Source organism: Toxorhynchites rutilus, chromosome 2 (genome assembly GCF_029784135.1).
Source record: "Toxorhynchites rutilus septentrionalis strain SRP chromosome 2, ASM2978413v1, whole genome shotgun sequence".
NCBI lineage: Eukaryota > Metazoa > Arthropoda > Insecta > Diptera > Culicidae > Toxorhynchites > Toxorhynchites rutilus.
Window position 1 is genome coordinate 258,765,106 of NC_073745.1, and position 22,898 is coordinate 258,788,003.

At 34.5% G+C, this 22,898-nt stretch overlaps 1 protein-coding gene across 2 annotated transcripts in view; it reads right to left on the bottom strand.

Moving 5' to 3' along the window:
• The window catches only part of LOC129770075 (troponin C, isoallergen Bla g 6.0101), a 47,911-nt gene that overhangs the window by 19,906 nt on the left and 5,107 nt on the right, over nt 1-22,898 (bottom strand). For both annotated transcript variants that reach the window (XM_055772697.1, XM_055772699.1), the window contains exon 2: nt 14,356-14,383. In XM_055772697.1, coding sequence (XP_055628672.1) covers nt 14,356-14,383 — 28 coding nt within the window. The remainder of the gene's footprint in view (nt 1-14,355; nt 14,384-22,898) is intronic.

Sequence of the window (22,898 nt, forward strand, 5' to 3'; positions counted from 1 at the left end):
GGGATCGATAAATGTTTCTATGGTGGTTTGACACTTCTCCCCCCTCCATCAGGGAGGATGTTGCATTACTCGAGAATCAATGAATGATAATGATATAAGGGACAATAAATGTTTCTATAGTGGTCTGATACTCGCATAACTCGAGAATCAATCAAGCAAGCGGAACCAAATTTGGCATGTGAAGGTTTTAGAGGGCACGAAATGTTTCGATCCTCTCCCCTCTCTAAGGAGATGGGGGCTACCATACAAATGAAACACCAACTTCTGCATAACTCGAGAACTAATCTAGCAAATGAAACCAAATTTGAGATATGAGGGTTTTTGGGTACGAGAAATTTTTCTATCATGGTATGACGCCCCTCCCTCCTCTGGAATGGAGAGGGGGCCCATAAAAACATTACACATATTTCAACCAAACATGACAATTGAAAATTTTCGGAAAACTTAGAAGCGAAATCGGAAAATTCTAACAAAATTAAATTCCCATGTGTTCAATAATTACACAGAGACAAGCGTAGTAAGTTAGTATTTCGTTGTGCGCCAACGAAATTGATTTTTTTTTTTGAAAGTGGAAATGGATTCTAATGCGATAAAACGCACTCCTATATCTTCTTCTATCTATATAAAAAAATGGATCACCGAATGTGTTGTGTTCACCGAGCAAACTCGAAGAAGGAATTATCCGATTTATGGCTATCTTCATTCTAAACATGATATTTGCAAGTGATTAAAAATCTTGAACGAGAATTGTGTCTGAAAATAATCTGATACTGAAATGACGAGTTTTGGTAGAAGTCCTAGGAAATTTATATTAAAAGTAAATTGTGAAGCGCAGTTAGAAGATAAATCAATAAACAGTTCTGCAATTGGACCCATGGTCGTGTTTAAGAAAACGTGAATGTTTGGAGGTATTGATAACAATTAATAAATTTTGGGCGGGACGAAGTTTGCTGGCTCATCTAGTTTCCTATAAAATTACTTTAAATTATAAAAATAACAAATTATTTATTTGCTTGAACCAAGATCATAATTTCGAATGGACAAACCAACATCATTTACCATATCAGGCATTATTTCGATGCGCATAGATTTCTTCGAATTGAACGTGAAGATCAATACTTCCCGTTAATGACGCTCATTGAGACGTGTCTCTGTCTCTAAAGTTCATAAAACTCCAAAATTATAATGAAAGGTACAAACTTTATATATCTTTTTGTTGGTTTCCAGAAAAAATTGATTAGGTTATAATTTAGCGCGCGATATGACCAAACCAAAATACATATAATTGTGGAAATTTCTCCAGATCGTGGTACAATAGTTTCGAATTTCAATGAATGATATGTGCTAAAGGATCGTATCCTATGTTTCAAACTAACCGGTGCGAGTTTGCGTTGATTTATATAGCTTTTTCCAGGAAAGAGCTTGTGTGAACTCAGGAGTGTGTTCGGACTTATTGGTGACTTTTTCCGATCGATCATTAATTTTCGTAAATTCGGCCATTGTTTCCAGATTAAAAGGGGCGTCAAAGTGCAGCGTATTTTAAGCCGGATGCTTCGGGCAATCGGTTCTCGCGTATGTTTTATTGGAGGATTTTTCGAGAGGGATCTCAGAGCTTTCGGCGGTACTTTTCGCTTCACGTTAATACGTAAAAAGTATTAAGCTGAAGGAATCCAGAGGAAAAGGCCTCCGCCACGGAAGGCAACACTTTAATCGTCTCCAAGTTGGATGAAATCCTTGAAGCTTCAGGCATAACAAGATATTGCCATATGGAAAATGTTGCGCATTGTCTCCGGGTTAAAAGTGGTGTCAAACCAGAGGTGAGAGCTGTGTTCTTCGGTGAAAACTGAAGATGAAAAATTACCAATTCGATCCGGATTTTCTGTTACCGTTCTGTGAAAGATGCTGCATAGTATAATTTGTGGATTATTCCTTTGGAAAATTATGTTTATGGGAGATGAAACTTTTCTAAGCGATATTAGGAACTAATTAGATATTCAATAAGTGCAGTGTATCGCGTTATTAGTCCAACTGAAATTTGCGCTGACGAAATTCTTTGGTGTGAAGCAAAATTAGTAATGGATTCTAGGGTGCAATAATGCACTTTGAAAATAAAAATTTTGAATGAAAATTAACTTTTCGTATCAAATATTTATATTCCACGTAATAGAGTAACATGTGGTCCCCACGGCCTAGTGGTAAGCATTGCGCTTGCCAAGATGGGGGCTTCGGGTTCGATTCCCGTTCGGGTAAGAAATTCTGAATCGTCATAGATCATTTTTCTGGATTGCACTGGTAAAGTGGAACTGTCTAGGGTGTGGTGGGATGAGCATTGGGCATTGATAGTCCCCAAGAAAAGCCACAAAAACCCGGAAACAGCTCCTCTAAGCGAATTGACGCCGCTATAAGCGTCTTTGCCCAGTCCTGGTGGTACTCGGGACGTAAAGCAACAGTATCACGATGGCCCTCCTGCGAGATAGTGGGGTTGGTCGAAGGCCTTGCAAGCCGCACCACTGAATCACCAAGCAACGAACGATACACAAGAAGAATAGAGTAACATGTTTTGTTTTCAAGTGATGAAAGATTTTGGAAAGAGAATTGTATCTGATAATAATTTTATATAATAACGAAAAGTTTTGGTAGAAGTATTAGGAGAGTAAAAAGAACAATGATTGTGTAAGAGTCACGATTTAGTGTCAAATAACATAAAGTAATAATTTTCATTCCAGTTTTAAACAATTTGAAGCTACTTCCGGATTATTCATTGAATTATGTTTTATTCTATTAAAAAGATTTTTTGCGTCAGTATGTATATCATTTTCATTATTTCAGTGTTTGTGTCGCTGCAGAAATGTAGAAATTACACGCTGGTTTTGATTCTAGAGAATGTCGTGTCTACATATTGTGAAAAAACATTTTTTGTTAGTCGCATAAAAAAGTGCCCCCAAGAAATTAACTTAAATCTAGATGATTTCGATTTAGATCACCGTTCGATTGCCTATTTATTACTGCGCTGTGAATTTAGTTGCATGTCGGAACTTATTGTCATGAGAAACTATGTTATGCACAATATATAGCATTTCATGAAAGGATGGGAGTGGAAAATTTAGATGTAATAGGCTTAATGGTTCAAGGTCCGGAAAGGATAGGATTTAAAAAAAAGTTATATTCTTTTTAATTTTATTTTCCTGCCTAAATTTCACGTCTTTCAGAAAATTAACTCTGCGCTCTCTTCAATAAGCTCCTACTTACTTTTCGAAAATAAAAATTAAACCAAGCATGAGAGTGGTAATTAGCTGACACAGTAACTATGCAGTGCGATGAGATCCATATCAAAGATAAAAAAAAACTAAACTACCCATAGACGAATTTAATGCCGTTGGCAGCACCATCTCAGATAGCAGTGAAACATTGTGGGTGTAAAGACATGGGTCATTTAAGCAACTTTGCATACTTCAAATATTCGAAAAATAATTAGACTACTTTTAGGAAAAAGACAAATATGTTTTCTTATTTTTTTACAAATATTTAAAACTTAAAAACTATGATACCTACAAAATTCTTGTCAAAAGATGAAATGTAGGAAATAATTTAAATTTTCACAAAAAAAATGCCAAAAAAAATTTAAAAAATTTCGTAACTTCTTTGATAATTTTTAATGAAAACCTAAGTAATTTCCTACATTTCATTCTCTGACCAACTTTTTGTAGATCTTATAGTTTTTAAATTAAGGTTTTCCAAAACAAAAGTTGAAAACAATCAAAATTAAAAAAAAAACCTACAAAAAATCTATCAGACCTACAAAATTTTAGTCAAAGAATGGAATGTAGGAAATTATTTTGGTTTCCATTAAAAATCATCAAAAAAAAAAATTGGAAAAAAAATCATCAAAAAAAAATATTTTTTATTTTTATATTTTTATAATATTTTTCTCCAAAACATATGCTTTTAAAATTCTGAACAAAATAGATATAAATAGCCCTTAAAATTTCCAACAAGTTTTCCATACATCGGACGATGGACACATTTACATGGAAAAAGTTTTTCGAACAACAACTTTTTCATTTTTTTCTTTTAAAAAATACTATTAATGTGTAATTCGTAACATTTTTATGTTATAATTTATTTATCGCAATTTACATGCTCTGCTAACTTTTCTCTATTTAGAAATATGTCAAGAACATGTCAAACGTGAGAATTTAGACACAAAAATGTTACGAGCAAAACATTATTTTTTTCAGTAGTCTTGATACAAAAATGACTTATATTCCAAAAACTATAAAAGATAGAAAGTTTATGTCTTCGACAAAAGTTTATATTTTAACAAGGTCTAAAACTTTGTCGAATACACTATATCGCTATCTCAACTTTAAACAAAATTAGGGTTAGTTGTATTTTCTTCAGAGAAAACATGAAAAAGCTCGAAAACATGAAAAGTTGTTCGAAAAACTTTTTTCCTGTAAAAGTGCCCATCTTCCGATGTATAGACGACTTGTTGGAAATTGTGAGGGCTATTCATATTTATATTTTTGGGAATTTTTAAAAAATACGTTTTTGAGAAAAATCAATTTTAATTTTTAAAATAACTTTTTTTGTCAGCAAATTTTTTTTCCAAACAATTTTTGGTACTTTTTTTGTGAAAATTTAAACAATTTCCTACATTTCATCCTTTGACAAGAATTTTGTAGGTATAATAGTTTTTAAATTCTAATTTTTTGTAAAAAATTAATAAAAAAATATTGCCTTTTTCCAAAAAGTAGTCTAATTATTTTTCGAATATTTGAAGTATGCAAAGTAGCTTAAATGACCCATGTCATTACACCCACAACGTTTCACTACTATTTGAGATGGTGCTGCCAACTCCTAAGACGAGTTGGCATGAAATTCGTCCATAACTACAACAAATATGATCTTTTTCATATAGTGATAGATATTCGTTTAGCCGCACTTGAAAAAAAAACTTGAAACACTAGTAAACTAGTAATGTTCTTTTTATCGGGATACTTATTTGCTGTAGTGATAGTATATTTAAGTCACTTTTATTGAAAGGACGTGCGTCACAATTACACTCACACAAGGCGGCATCGGTGGATATAAACATTCAAACGTCGTTTTTTCCCGAGACATACGTTTAGCCGCAGGGCATAAAAATCGAGTTTTCGCATAATCACCAAGCCTTTATCTGTGTTTTTTTGAAAAAATACTAGGGAATGTTCAATTTACAAGATAAATATTAGATGTGCAACGTAAGAAGTTGGTCAGATTAGTGATTTACGTAGAATTTAAAGGAATGGCGAAAGGTATTCTATTGATGGAAGAGGGGCAGAAAATAATAAAGATATTCAGTGAACAAAAGTTTTCTAATCGCTCGATCGTAACAAAAATTGGTCTATCTGAGATAGTGGTGCGGAATTTCTTTAAATAGTGCCAGAAATATGGGATATAATGACCAACAAATGGGAACACCAAAGTTACTTTGCGTCTTAAAGGTCGAATCAGACACAAAGAAACCAGGAAACGATGTCCTGCTCATACATTAAGGCAGAATCGGTTGTTTCAGTAACGGAGAGGCATATTGCGCGCATCTTGAATGAGTCACCAAACATCATGTGGAAGAAACCTCAAGGGAAGCCGAAACTGACCGCCACCCATAAGCAGAACTATCTCATTTTCGCCCGGCAATACATGTAATGGAAACTAGAATGGAGAAATGTTGTATTTTCAGGCAAAAAAAGTTCAATTTGGATGGTCCGGACTGTTACAGTTGCTATTGGTACAATTCAAGTCAACGGCATGTCGTGAGATCGAAGCGAAACTTTGGGGGTGGAAGTTTGACAGTGTGGGGAGTCGTTTCCTATCACAGCAAGTTTCCCATTTGTTTCATTTTCACCCGAATGAACTCCGAAAAGTATCTTCAATTACTGGAGGACGTTTTGATTAGCCATATTGAGAATAACGCTACCGAGGATGTCGTTTTTTCAGGACTATGCATAGATCCACGTTTCCAAGCAATCGAAGGCATGGTTTGCCGAGAAAGACATTCCGCTTCTTGAATGACCTGCTGGCAGTTGATTGCAATCCTATAGAGAACCTATGGAGAATTTTGGCCGAGATGGTCTATGTAAACGGATGACAATTTAACAACATTTCCAGTCTCAAGGCAGTAATTCAGGAATGCTGGGCTATAATCAATATGGCAACATATTAAAAGCTGTCTGACTCGATGCCAAATCAAGTTTTCAAAGTGATCCGAAATGTAGGTTGACATACTAAATATTACTGATTGGACTCGAAATTTGCCGCACAAATTTTCTTTTATTGAAATTTAGGATGCGGCTAAACGAATGTCCACCCTGATTCCACATATTTGATTTACTTTAAAAAACAAAAACTGAATTTATAATTTTTTTTAGAATAAATTCGATGAAAATAAACAATAATCGTCTTTTATGAGCAAAACTGTACAAAGAATTGACTTATTTTTCAAAATATTGAGGAAAAATAGGGTGCGGCTAAACGAATGTCTACCACTGTATACCGCTCGAAAAAGTCGCTCAAAAAATCGCAAAAAAATTGGTTTCTTGTAAGTTATCAGTTGAAAGAAAATTTAGTTTCTGGAGGATACATTCATATTCTCAAAACAAATCTAAGACAACTCAAGTTAAACCACCCAAGAAAAAAAAAAATAAAGAAACTAATGATAAATCACGCAATACCGTAGCACATGTGAGCCACCAAGAGCCACCCATAAACGGCCAATTAGGTGTGTTTCGAACTTTTATTGAGTGAAATCCGTCGCGAAGCAGAAGGCTTTCAAAAAGTACACCGACACTCGTCGTATTTTCAGCGAACGACACGCCATCGAAAGGCAGCGTAAAAGAGGTGAACAAATTTCGCTACACGTCCTTGCATCAATTACGGCCAATCAACTCAACCATTTGAAAACTTGAAAACAGCGAATTCATTCGCCAAATTGTGCCGCCGACAGAGGAGAGCACCGCTCACAAGTGTGCTGATGTGTGTTGTTTTTTTTTCAGAAGCTTCAGACAAAATGATAAAGAAGTGACCCATAAAATCGGACAGTTATGGTTTCGCTTTCCCTGCCTGTGTTCGATGGTCACCGTGAATGATCGCGAGGTAATCCACCGAACACTATCTCTCGCGCGCGCGTGCATTATAAGATCAACCTGCAGGCAGTTGCAGTGCACCACCCAAAGCACTTCCAGTCCACCCCTGAATTCGAAGACCGGACCATAATCATAACGATCAAGATCAGTGCGCGTTCCAAACTGCATTAAATTTGCTACTAACTATCGGGTTTTGCTTTTTATTTGATCGCGCGAGGTAATCGCCGCAGGCGTTCTAGAATCGAGATTATTACGAACCTGACACTTTTATCCTCCGAATTGGCTTCATCAAATTAACATCCTCACCCGCGATTGTGGATCGGGAAGACGGGCCCTTATTTCCGAACATTGCAGCGCAACTTACGCAACAGTCCCCAAAGGCCCCCAAATTTGCAACCACACGTTCGCGCTTGCGGCAATAAAGCAACATTAGTTTGAGCAACACCCCATTAGGCCCATAATGGATTGTCAAAAAAAAATTAACAGGGGCAGAAATCTGGTCCGCGCGTTTGTTTGCGTAATCCCGATTTACCAGCAGCTTCCCCGTCCGTTGACCCGACACTACCATTCCTCGCGAAGGAGCTGTCACCTAGCTGTTTCGAGAGCGGAGAAAAATCGTCCATAATTGACACTAACCGGTCTTCGGTCGAATCCGGCGAGACTTGCTACTGCCAAAGCTACTTCATCAGTGCGCGCCAATACTGGACCGCACGCCACCACTTTGAACCAAATTTCGTTTGTTTTTAAAATTGGGCTTTCACTTTCGTTGGTTATGTTGGGATATAGCTCAGCTCGGGCCCAGCGTGAAAAAAGCCCTGCAGTCATTGTAAAAATATGCACCACACGTCGTAACATAAATGACCGATCGGGTGGTCGAAGCATTTTTTTTTTCACGGCTGGATATTGCAGAATATTTCCTTTTAAGCTGTGGTTTACACACACTGAAATGATTAGTGAGTATTGCAATACGGTATTTTTAGTCATTAGAACGATGCAAGTTTCACTATGAAAAAATATGGGAAATTGTAAAAAACAAAACCCGGTTCTGTCCAACCTAAGTGAATGTTCGATAAAGCTGTCAGGCAGTAATTTCTGGCAGAAAGGTACACATTTAAAACATTCCACCTGTGCTGGAGCTAATTGTTCCTCAATTGAATTTGCAACCACGACTCGAGAGTAGTTTATCAAAAGGGCGTATATTTTGTATTTATTAATTATATTAAAACGCGAATACTGTTTTTCAGGACATTGACCTGGGAATCGCTCGCACCGAAAACGTGTTAAAGGTTTCATCCAAATTGGTCATGCGAGATTTTCAATTTGATTTTTGTGTTTTTTTTTTATTTGGTTCAAATTTTGCAGACGCATTCTTTATGAAAGAGTGCATCATCGGTTTGCCATTTTGATTCTCGCTTTACTTTTGGGAAGGGTACTGTATCGGACAACTTAAGGAGATTATTGCACAGTGCGCCAAAAGATGGAAAAATGATATATTTTTAAAAAAGGTGTTTTTTTGGAAATTGTTTAACTGATTGTTTAACAAACTGAATAATAATTGTTTTCAGACCCGATTTTCTGAAAGTACTCATAATTTGTAGTCAAAAAATTGTACGGCAAAATTTAGCTAAATGTGACCATTTTCAAACGGTTTTATTTAGCTTGCCCTGTAATTCGTATGTTTGTATGTTTGTAACATGTTTGTCTATAGCGCTTTACCACAATCATAGAAATTTGACCACATTCCTGTTGACCGATTGATCTGAAATTTGGAACACACCTTTATATCTGTAGTCATTACAAAACTGCGTATTCCATGATTTTAAAAACCCAAGATGGCGGCCGCTTCAAAATGGCGGATTACATACTTTCTCAAAACCCCATCAATATGGGTATCAAATGAAAGGACTTCACTAGTAGAACATAGTTATTCATGCGGAATGCAAATCCAAAATGGCCACCACCACAAAATGGTGGCTTACATATTTTCTCAAAACCACATCAATATGGATCCGCCACCACAGAATGGCGAATCACATATTTTCTCAAAACCCAATCAATAAGGGTATCAAAAGAAGGGGCTTGACCAGTAGATCACAGCTATTTATGGAAAATTCAAATCCAAGATGGCCGCTGTAACAAAATAGCCTATCATTTTTTTTTAAACGGTTTTATTCAACTTGACCTGTTTCTATGTATGTTTATATGTATGTAGGGTTGTCCCACATTACCAAAAAAATTTACCCCGTTCCCTTTAACAAATTGATCTGAACTTTGGAACACTCTATCTCTGCTGTCATTATAATACTGTGTATTCCATTATCTTGATCCAATTTGACCGCCGTTAAAAAATTGCTGATTTCATATGATTTCAAAAAAAAGGTTAATGTGGAACAAACTACATTATGAACAACATAAATTCAGAAAGGTCGGCGGAACAAAATGTTCCATTATGTATTTTCTGTAATCTCATCATTATCGGTGTCAAATGAAATGATTTGACTAATAGAATACAATACATCATGAAACATTTCAAAAAAATTGGTAAAAATATTTTTTGTCAATTGTGGAATGATTTTACTGTAGAGAAGTATTCCTCTAATACAGATAATTTACTAAAAACTACAAAATAAAAAAAAAATTAAAAAAAACTTTTTAAGTTAAACGGTTTCATTGTGATTAAACATAATAATAATACAGATAATGTTCTAAAAGCTTGAAAATAATTAGGCAAGTAGTTATCACACCCCTTCCTTTAATCTAGGGCATTCATGACACTAAAATAAAATCGTGGGACACGTTGGATTCCTGTTGTTCAGAGATAATAGTTTCATCATATGCCCCACGATTTTAATCTCATAATTTTTCACGATTTTTCATATGCCCCACAATTTTAGTCTCATCAATGCCCTAGATTAAAGGAAGGGGTGTGATAACTACTAACTGCTACTTACCTAATTATTTTCAAGCTTTTTTATCTGTATTATTATTATGTTTTATCACAATGCAACCGTTTAACTTGATTTTTTTTTCAATTTTTTTTAAATTCATTTATTTTTACAGGCTCAGTTACATAAGTTTAAAAGAGCCGAATTCTTAAATATATTTTTTTAAAAGTCATATATAAACAATTATCCTAATTCTATGGTAAGTAAGGTGGAAAATTGATTACTCGCGGTGGACTCGAGTTTAGAAGGGTGACAAATGTTACCGTTTTTGAGATACAGTGGTTTTAAAATTAAATTTACTTAAAATTCTCAGCTTTTGTTTTTTTTATGTTTTTCGAGTTTTTTTAAATAAGTTTTCCTAAAATATTAGATATATAATTCGTCTGCAATGCTTGAATTAATTAAGTGATGTGGATTGATTTTATGGTTGGTATAAGGTTGTGTAAACAAATATACATTAGAACTTTTTTTTTTATTTTTCGAGAAAATTTCAGAAAATAATTTTTTGATGTTTGAATTTTTTTGGATGTTGCATTTTTTTTTAATGTTGGTGTCTGCCAAATTTAGTTTTTTGGCACCTTGACAGACGCTTGTCTTTGTCTAGAGTCTTTTACAGCTATTAGATAAAACTTGTTCAGTTTCTGATGAACTTTTAAAAAAAAATTAAAAATGGCCAATATTCAAACTTACGACCTTTGCATCGATGATCCTCCATCAGACCATTTGCTCCGTTAGAACACTTAAAAAAAGTAATGCTAAGCAAGTCAAACATGAGCCTCAAAACACTGGCAGCTAATGCTCTTTTTAGTTGTCCATCATGTGATGTACAAAGACTGATTTACAGTTGAATAAACGTTTTCAAATCGTTCCTCTGGCATATTACCCAGGTAAACATCGATGGTCGAACGAAAGCTTTAATTTGGTATTTTATACAACGTATACTTCAGCATATTATCTTATTGAACACTCAATACTATTGTTCGACCATTATTAAACTGATTAATTTTATTACAGCTAATGATCGGTTCGTGTCGGTTGGGCAGAGTGTAAATAATCGAATAAAATATATATATTTCAGGCTTAAATTGCGTCTGTTCAACTTTTTCATTGGTTGTTGAACCAATAAAGCACCTTAGAAACTTTTCACTGGCTTATTATCCAGCTAAATATAAATGGTTGAACAAAAGCTTCAATTTGGTCTGAATAAGTTTTTAACAACATATAGTCCAGCATATCGTCTTAGGAGTTGACAGCACCATCTCAGATAGTAGTGAAACGTTGTAGGTGTAAAGACATTGGTCGTTTGAACAACCTTGCATAATTGAAATCTTTGAATAGAATTAGATTACTTTTTGAAAAGATTTTTTTTTTCATTTTTCACAAAAATTTATGACTCAAAAACTATAATATCTATAATGGTTGAAGGATGAAATGTAGGAAAATGTTTAAATTTTCGTAAAAAATCAAAAAAAAATTAAAGAAAAATTACATTGAATTTTTTTTTAAATTAAAATTCATTTTTCTCAAAAAAAAAATATTTCAAATTCACCCATACACCGAAAGATGGGCACTTCTACACGGAAAAAGTTTTTCCAGCAAAAACTATTGCATGTTTGAAAAAATTATAACTAATCCGTTTAAGGTCAAGATAGTGATATAGCGTTTTCGAAGATCCTTTTGAAATATGAACTTTCGTCGAAGTCATTAAGTTTCTATCTTTTACAGTTTCTGAAATACATGACATTTTGGACTCTTGAAAAACAAATGTTTAACTCATAACATTTTTGTGTGTAAATTCTTGCGTTTGACATAATCTTGATATGTTTCTAAATAGAAAAAAGTTTGCAGAACATGTAAATTGCGATGATTTAAACATAAAAATGTTACGAGTTAAACGTTAAAAGTAATTTTTCAAAGAAAACATGAAAAAGTTGTTGTTTGAAAACCTCTTTCCCTTTACAAGTGCCCATCTTCCGATGTATGGGTAGCTTGTTGAAAATTGTAAGCGCTATTCATATTTATTTTTTTGATATTTTAAAAATAACATATTCTTGAGAAAAAATAATTTTAGTTTTCGAAATATGTTTTTTTTTTTCAAAGAAATTTTGTGTTCAAAATTTGTTTGATATTTTTTAATGAACGTGTTTGTATGTATCATTTACGAATGTGAATCTCATAATCCATAGCTTAAAATTATACACAGCTTAAATCAATTTGGCATGTAAAAATGCAGTAGTAGAAAGATGCAACTTCCTTAGAAAAAAGTTCATTAGAAGAAATGGATGAAAAATGAGTTCATGAAATTATTTTTGAACAATAGGTCACAACTGACAGATGCGATATAAAGAGGTTCACAAAACAGAAGAAAGAGTTTATTCTCTATTTTATTCAAAATATACCACATGAATTCACTGACAGAAAGCAGTCTATTTTTTTTTGAAACTAGAAAAAATAACTTGCGGAAAGGAAGTGCAATTTTCTGAAAATCACATATAGCTACAATTTTGTACTTTTTCACTACAGGATGAAATTCAAAGTCATCACTGGAATGTGCAGCAAACAACTAATCAGCCATTTACTTCAAGGAAAAAGAAATGCTCAATCATTTAAGTTTTGTAGTAATTTCCGAAGATTTGCGTCCTGATTATATATACGTTAATTTATTTATCTTAAAAATTATTGATTTTATACGTCAATAAGAGCACTTTTATTTGAACAAAATTCATTTCATGTCCGATGGAGCAGCATTTCAATATAAAAATAGAAAGAACTTTTCCAGTCTTTGCCATTTCAAAAATAACTATGATATAGATGTTGAATGGCATTGTTTTGCAACATCGCGTTGTAAAGAGCCTTACGCTGCCATAGGCGGAACAATAAAACACATGACTACATGGGCTAGTCTAGCTAAGGAACGTGAACATCCCCTCAGAACTGTAAAGAAACTATTCGATTGGGCTCCTAAGTGAATGGTGGAGCAACTGATCAAAATTTTCTTTTTCTATGCAACTACAATAGAGTATGAAAATATTAAGTAATAGCTTGATGAACAATATTCGAAAAAAAATACCATACCAATACCATTAATTTATTCCAGTTTCCATAAAAGTCAATTTTGAAGCTATCTTTAAAAACAATTGTAGGTATTATGAAAAAAAATGTAAGCATTATGAAACAATAAGAGATCTGTAATAGAATGCGACTCTCTATCATTGAATAGAAACTTAAAATAAAACACCTTTAGAAAAATATTTTTTTTATTTGCATAAACTCGAAAAACATCCGAAGACGACCCATAGCTGGTGATTTTCAGTAGATTTTATTTCAAAATCACAGTTTCTCGGGATACTCGATAGCCATCGGCAAAGTTATGCCGTGCACCTTTTTTATTGCAAATCATGCGTACTTCCATAAAATCAGGTCAAAAAATATTTCTAAGCACCATTTCAACACCTTTATTGAGAAAATGTAGTCTTAAGTATTAATTTCGAAATAAAATAGAAATAAAATTTTGTTTTAACAGTGCATACTTTCTCCATATATTTATATAAATAAAAATGATTTGATGTTCGTTCCTCATGATTTGATTTGAGAACGGAATAACGGAGAACGGAGAAATTCGAGAACGGAATAACTGTCAGTATCAGGTTTATATGTCAAAAAATTTGTGAAAAACGATCGAGAAATTGGAAAAATATAAACAAATTGAAAGCCATTAATTTAGTGTCCGTTCCTTACGATTTAACTCCAAAACAGATCAACGAATTTGAACAATTATTATAAAATTTGAAAACATTAAAGGTTATGAAAATCAATGGGAAAATGTTGAATCCAATTGCGTTTTGAAAGTGTTTCATTCAAATATTAATTTAAATCAAAGTGGCGCTCTCTATTTTTGATCGCGAACATAGATCGCATTCAGAAAAATGACTTGGGGAGAACGTGGGTTTTCGAAATTTTTTGGACTAAAATATCGATTGTGGGTGGGACGAAGTTCGCTGGGTCAGCTAGTCCCCAATAATAACATAAAACTTAGCGGAAGACACCAAGTCAATCGGACCAACCGTCTTCGAGTTTTTTTTTTTTGAATATTTTCAAACAATTTTCATTTAGGCCCTCCTCAAAAGTAAGGCTAGAGTCAAAATGGAAAACCGATGATACAAGTTTCCCTTTTTGGTCATAAAGAATGCGTCTGCGTCCGCAATTCGAATTCAAATAGAATCGCTCTTTTTCTGAAATTTTTCACTTAGGAATTGTTCAATGTGGGACAAATATAGTGTACTTACGTTCCAACTGCTGCTTGTCAAGATCCTCCTGTAACCAGAAAAAGAAAAACGAGACGTGAATAAACATGATTCAATCATAGGGCATACGGCACACTCGTAGTTCGAATAATTATTCCGAATGATCACCGCCTATTCCCGGATGAAACAACCCCCAGCAAATGAGACACCCACTATCACCCCAATTAGGCCGCTAATCAGTGCTCCTTCCGAATCAAAAAGCACTATTTTCAGAATCATTCCGGAGTGGTCCCACGAGAGTTGAAATCACATAGTTCCTCTGCCAAAGCGCACCAAAGCGCCATAACGCCGAAACGAGCATTAATATTCCACTCGTCGCCGCATTTATTTTTTCTGCTTCTGCTGGGGGATAATCAACCAAGTATCGGGTCCTCCAGCAAGCAGCCAGCAACAGCCGAAGCAGCCGAAGACGAAGAGGAAGAGGGATGCGGCAGACACGTACACGTACGAGCGCAGGAAGGAAAAATAAAATGCTGATGGGATGCTGTCAGGAGACGAGAGCGAGAGAGAGTTTACGACGGAGATGGATTAATAATGACATGAGTCTTTGCATCGTATCCTCCCAAGAATATCTACAGGATGATGCCGTGGAACGTGCGTCGGGTGCTGGGTGCGAGGATTTCATAATAGGATTGTAGTTTGGGTTTCCGGGCTTCGGTGAACTAGGGTGCGATACAACCGAGCGTGTTGTCACCATGTTCATGAATAATGGCAAACAGGTGGCTCCCCGAGGGGACATGTTTTTGGGGGGGTTCGAACCGTATCAGCAGGCGCCCAATTTCGTCGAATGCGGGCTGCCGGCGAAATATGCCATAAATAAGATGATGCGGGTAGCAAACGGAATCGTATTTGTTCTATATGGGATTAACAGTGTTGCTTCATGCTTTATGGCACATAAGACAATCAGCGCTAATACAAATGGCTTGGGTATATTCGGGCTGTCACGCAGAGCTACAGCACTTGGATGGGACGCTATTTGTCAGTGATGCCGTTTACACATGAATGATACTTGACTGTTATTAGTTTATATGGGAGAGATGCATAATCAGATCGACTTTTTCCTTGCCTTTCACGGTTTTCTTTGCTCACAATTTACAGCTTCACATTTATTATTTTTGCTTTGATTTATTCTACCAACGTTTATGCGAAGAAAACGATATAGTGGAACAGATCATCATTTTCATTGTGGTTGTATCAAATGTTGGTCCGTTCAAATAACGCATCCATGTATCATCGTAGAGTGTTAAGTGTGATTACATTATGAGACAATCGGTTTTGGTCCCGTTTGCTTGATTGATTCTTGAGTAATGCAAACCACCATAGAAACATTTATTGCCTCCTAAAATCTCCATATACCAAATTTGATTCCTTTTGCCTGATTAGTTCTTGAGTAATGCAGAAAGTTGTGTTTCATTTGTATGGCAGCCCCCCACTTAGAGAGAAGGGAAGGGATATCTAATCGCCGTAGAAACGTTTCGGGCCCCCTAAAACCTCCACATTCCAAATTTGACTCGATTTGCTTGATTATTTCTCGAGTTATGTAGAAATTCGTGTTTTCTTTTGTATGGCAGCCTCCCCTTAGATATGTGGAAGGAGTGTTGAACCACCATAGAAACGTATATCGATCTCTAAAATCTCTTTATGCCAAGTTTAATTCTATTTGGTTGATTAATTCTCGAGTTATCCAGACTCTCGCCCCCTGTAAAGAGGAAGAGTGTCTAACTACTTTAGAAACATTTATTGTTTCCTAAAACCTCCACATGCCAAATTTGGTTTCGTTTGCTTGATTAATTCCCGAGTAATGCAGAAACTTGTGTTTCATTTGTATGACACCCACCCCTTAGAGAGGGAGAGGAGTGTCTAACTACCATAGAAACATTTATTGCACCCAAAAACCTCCTGGCATGTGGCATTTGGTTTCGTTTGCTTGATTAATTCTCGAGTAATGCAGAAATTTGTATTTCATTTGTATGGTAGACCCCCCCCCCCTTAGAGAGGGGGAGGGGTCTCGATCTATCATAAGAATTTTCCCCGGCCCCAAAAACCCCTACATACCAATTTTTATGTCGATCGGTTCAGTAATTTACGAGAATCAGACAGACAGACAGACAGAAATTCATTTATATATATATAGATTAGGATGGCAGCGAAAATGGTCATGTGAAATTTAAAAAACTGACCATGTACATTTTGTTTATTGGCCCAAATACCTGTGCAAAGTTTCAGCTCACTCGGACATGATTTAGGGTTGCCTCAAAGCGCTCAAAGTTTTGATTTTTTGATCCTCTAAAATCTTCCAAGGAAAAAGGAAATTTGGAAAATCGAGATTTTTTTTCGATGCCAAATGACTTTTTTTTTTTTTATTCGAGATGACACCAGATCTCGACGTTTCATGCATTTTTAAGTCATTTGGCATTGAAAAAAAAAAAATGAAAAAAAAATTTCAACAAATTTTCAGTTTTTTTTACCATGAATATGTATTTGTAAATCAATTTTATTGTAATCAAGTGAAAAAAGACTATATTGTATCCAAAAATCAAATTAATTTCGCGAAACACTACCATTTTGAGTAATAAGATTAATGGTCAACGAAGCTAAAGTATTCGGAATTTGAGACAAAATAGTAAATCAACTAAAATTCGGATTCGTAGTAGACATAACACAAAAACCATATTGATAACGTTTCTTGACGAGATACAGTACTGTTCGAAATAATAGTAGTATTGGTATTTTGCATTCCGTACTTGTGTAACTCATAGCTAACGAACTTAGACAGTTACCAGGTATGCTAAAATGGCTCTCACGTTAGTATTAGTAAATAACGTGCAAAATAGCGTGCAATTTGTGTGGAATTTCAAACAAAACTTTAGTACACTTTGTCTCCGAGTTCAATTTTGTGTAAACACATGAAAACGAGCTTATATCAACAGAATACACAAGTTTTTCAGAGTTTCTGAACACAACACTACAAACTATTTTATATGTATGAGTAGCACTTGTAGGATATGACAAACCACGTTGACTAAATTGTTGAATTGAAAGTATAAGTATATAAATGGCTAAATTGTGAATTGAAAGTATAAATCACGATTGTATTATATCGTCCGTCATTTGTTTATAAAATACGATTGTCATTGTTATTTTGAGTTATCAAAGTCATTGACTTTTCAACAACCTTGTTGCACATCATACTTTAATCATACATCTAGATTTGAAGTTATGATTTTTTATAAAAAAAAAGATCAGTGATTTTGGAAAGGCCCTTTTAAAAAATCAGTCGTAATTGAAATTGGTCAACTGATAATGAAAAGTGTGATTTTAGGTAGGCTATATTGTATATTTACATAGTTTCAAAAAAATAAGAGAGGGTCTGTCAGTATGGTTCCCAGACAACAATATTGATGTGATGAGATTGTGGGTAACATAAAAGGAGCAAATTAAGCTGCTATGTCGATAAATACGGAACCACTATGGATCAAATTCAACACTTTTTTGTTACTCAGTTAATGAACATTTCAAAACAAGTGCAAATTTTAATAAATGAGAAAAAACTGACGAATTGTAGCCACATATTGAAAAAAATCAAGCCACTGCTATTATTCAGAACAGATCTGTATCTTGCTTGATTGACACGGAAAAAGCCTTTGATCGAGCGTCACAGAACTCTTCCAATCTGATTAAATCCTGCTTATCGGGATGAGTTTGGGTTTATTTTATAAAGACAGTTTCGTCTTCGTTTTGCTATATGAAAGTAGCTGTTCCTTAGAATTCTATTTTAGGCCCCCTATTATTTGTGTTATTTATGTACAATTTACCCTCTTCCCTATGAGTTTTGCATGTTTGTCGAGCATACTATTCAATATATGTTTTTCAAAAAAAATCTAAAAAAAATTATTACTCTCAACCAAATTAAAAATCTCTAACCACTGTTCAATTCATTCTCTGAAACTCAATTTTCATCTTTCTAAATTTCGCTGCAATATTTTAATTATTTTAAACAATTCCTGGTGAGTCTTCAATTTGAATCATAAAAATTCACTATTTTTACTCGTTTGTACTCAGAATAGCCATTCAACTTTCTCCTTAACGTTGACATATTTTTTTTTTCGTGAAACAAGATATATTTGAAATTAAAAAAATGAAAAAAATATAAACATATATTGAAATGAAAAAATATGAAGAAAAAGGAAAAAACATAATGAAATAAATATAAACATATATTATATACTTTTTATCGTATAATAATAAAATATAAATATAATTTAAATATTGATAAATAAAATCTGCGTGCCTATCAATTTTAGTGAGAGTTATCGTCTACTCTCTGGTATACACTATAATGCTCATCCCAATGAAATAGTTTTAACGACAGCACAGTCTTGAACAAAAATCAAATAGCATTAACAATGGAACTTTGATTGATCACAAAAAAATAACTCGATAATTAATGGTACCAGATATTCCAACAGAATGTTATTGAAACCCTTTCAAACTGAAGAAGCAGTCAATAAAAAGCGTCACTGAAATGTACTGTTTAGAAGAAGTTCTGTTCAATTTATATAAAATCGAACGAGGTTTGGGCAATACAAATATTCAAATTTTCCAAGCTGTTAGGAATCGTATGATAGTATGTTGGCGCAATAGTTACAGATAGTCACAGATGTCACCCGTTTCTGATTCGAAACAAAAGCATCCTTCTATTCATATTTTTTGTTCCTTTTTTCTATTAAAATTAAACAAAAGATCAAAGTATTTACTTTTTGTCCTAAATTCTGAACACTTAAGCTTTGTTGGCCATCAAACAGTGTTTCATTACTCAAAGTGGTACTTTTTGCGAAAAATTTATGTGTTTTTGGATACAATAGAGCCTTTTATTTTATTTGTCCATTTGTCCATCATAAAATTGATTTACAAATACATATTCATGGAAAAAAAACTGAAAATATGTTTTATTACATTTGTCTCAAATTCCGAACTGCAAAAATTCAATTTAAAAAAAAAATTACTTTTGAGCTACTAGATCGATTCAGATGATCGATACATCTTATCAAAGCCAATTAGCTATTCTTCTTTGGAAAAATATTATAGTTAAAATTAAGAAAAATCTTCAGATAAGTTGCTGATTACATTGACAAATAGATTGACTAATCCCAAGTCTTCTTTAATTTGAACACAAAGCTGCAAACTGCAAAGTTTACTCCAGAATTACAAACAATGCCTACAGTTTGTCACTATTGATTCTGGGCTCAACTTCGACGCTTATTCGACCTTGCATCTCAATGTGTAATGAACCAGACAATACCGAAGTGAGTGAAACACTCAAAAAGATGACACTCGGCTACGATAAAAACCAAAAAAAACTAGACGAATTTTATGAATGAGGGTTTGCTCGGAAGCATGCTAGAATTGAACATGTTACGGTGGGTTTAGACTGGGGATATATTCATGTGGAGAAATATGCTGAGATTTATATAGATCGCATCAACCGTTTACGCTAGCGCGAATTTATATTATGAATATATTCACATTTTCGGTGAATTTATTCACCTGAAGTAGAACTGCTTCCTACTTTAGTGATTTCTCGCCAGTGAGAAATTTACCAGTGTTCACATATGCCTGAATTTATTCCATTCAGAGTGGTTATATATACCTCGAAGAAATGTATCATATATGTTCTCACCCGTTTACATCTATTTTCGCGTGAATAAATCCATCTATCGTTATAGACCTCCCTAATGTAAACTCGTCATTAGGCCTCAGACAGGGTAACTTCTTTAATGACACTATAATCCATAGAAGTATCTCGCCATCCCAACGTAGCATTATCCCCATAACCAGTTCATACCCTTCTTGGGGTTGAAATTCTATAGAATACACGATGGAAATTACACAAAGTTAGTTCTGATTTTCTACAAAATCGCAAAACCCTTTTCACCTGATATTAATTTTGGTATTTAAGTCATCTATATAAAGATAAATCGGTAGAAACCGAAACAGATAACTTATTACACTAAACCAAGATATTCAATACAAAAACTGTGGAATCTCGGTGGAAAATATGACTGTGCCTATTTAAACACGTCGCTCCGCACCAAATGAGATAGATTGAGAAAACCATCCTCGAAACTATCGTTTTGGTTTCACACATATATATTTTCCCCCCAGGTAATCTAATCTCAGTCCATCTCTCATTCATAACAATGACAAAACAGCCATCTACACACACACATACACACACTCACCTCCACCCGCGCAGAGCGATCGCAAGAATTCCGACCTGTGGAAACACCAAACCATCGAGTAAATATTTCACAATAACCGAGCGTGATTATACAGTCGTTTTCTAGTTGCCACTCGCCAATGCCGTCGCGCATAAGAAAATATATATAAGAAAGGAACAATAATTTAGTGGGCATTTTCTGCCTCCCCAAAGTCCAACCCCTCCCCCTCAGGCTGACGGGTGCCCTCCGTTCGGAAACCAAGCTCCTACGAGGAGGGAAGGGAAACCATTTTTCGTTGACATTGAGACAAATCGAGATTAGACGAAACTGTGTTTGTCCGTTCCGAAATAAACTGAGGATGAGGTTCAGTGTTTGGTTTGTTTGGGAAATCGGTTATACGACGATTTCCCGTGCGGCCAACATCCCCACTTGGGAGAGGTGAGCAATTACGCAAATATAGCCGGGGAGGGACCGCAAACGCGCTTACGGATTGTTTCGCAATGAGGTCATTTGGGAGTGAGTGCGCCCATCCATGCCCCTCGGAGTGGTACGTTTCGGACGGCTGGTAACGTGGGGGTGTTTAACAGTTTTTTTTCTCTGTGTGACATTTTTATGATGTAAGTGAGAAAAAAGGATAAGGAGGAGGCTTACAATGTATATAATTTATCATTTTTGGATTATTTGATAACCAGATAGATGGTGGTTGAAACTCTTGGAATGTAATTTACAATCATCAATACTTCATACAGTGTGTTAGGTTACTGACCAAGATCTTTCAGAAGGTGATATTGGATCATATTGGGTGATCATATTTTATAGACAAAGTCTAATCTAAATTATGACAGAGATGAATCTTTTCTTGTTTCGGGCACTGTTTGTCCTTGACAGGCATGAATTCACAAAGTACACTAACCGAATGGATTATCACTAAATTAGGTAACTTTTTTGAAATAAAATGGCATGTTTATTATGTTCTCTTTAAAAACTATAGTGAACTTAATTGTTGCTATCAGTCAATTAGATCTTTGACAACAAAATGGTTTCGCTTTCACTTTAATTCCCGTTTCATTCTAAGTAGTTCAAAAAACACGTATTCCGTTTCAATGAGTTCAATGTTGACAATTAAACACCCAACACGGCATGTTAGAATAAAACTGCAACGATATTAAAAAAGTTGGAGTTGGTTTTCAAAGGACGAATTGAACGAGCAGCTAGAGAACTTTAATTTGGTTGACAGAAACTATCAAGTTTATCGTGTATTTTTAGGTGAAAATTAATTAAAAAAAAACTAGGAAAATACTTTTTGGATAAGATCTACTATAGCACAAACAGAGATTTTATGTTCCAGACTGGTAATGTCTCTTATAATAAACATTGTTAAATGAAAATCATTTTGAAATAGTTGCATTTTTAATATTTAATTTATTGTTATTTTTGAGTCATATAAACGTTTGTGAATTTTTCACAATTGGAATATTCCTAAAACTGGAATTGCAATTGTGCTGCTTGTGTTTCATAGCTGAAGAATGCTCAAACCTATCAATTAATTTCATGTATTTTATATTGAAGTCATTGGTAAAATGGGGTTTAGTCAATGTTTGTAACTTTTCGTGATTGAGAATTTTTGCCACAAAAAATCAAAAACTCAGATATGAAACAAAGATGAGCTTACCTATCTTGATACTTTCGTCACAAGATAAATTACAAATCACACTGTTCCACAGATTTTTCATATTTGTATCAACTCAAATATTTCGAGACGCGTCGTTAGTGATGAATGAATTGTTGAAAATCGCCGATGAAAGTCTTCGATGCTGAGTATTTAGTTGCAGAGTACACACTGTCCAACTTCTAGAAGACCAACTAATCTTGCTGTCAATGACTTTGTGTCATTGTAAACAAAGAACACTTCAATTTATATTCTGGTGTATTGGTATTGGTAACCACTATACACTGCCTGATTTTCATATGTGTGTGTGCTTAGTGTAAACAAATGTTTTAGTATTTTTCAAGTGTCAAGTTTGTATAAGACCAGTTACATTCTCCATTGTTTTAGGTGTTTTGATCAATAAATCTGGATAATGCCGAAGGAAAAAGTGCTCAAGGAGAGAAAAAATGCACAAATCGATGCATTTCACCAAAAAAATGTTCGTATCAAAGAAATTGCTCGTCGGATCGGATCTCATCGATCCCATCGATCCCATCAAGTAGTCCTCAATTATTGGACGAATGCTCAAGGAAACGGAAAAAACCAGGAATTTTGGTTGAGGCTCGTGTATGGTTTGGACAGGATTTTGTGCAACC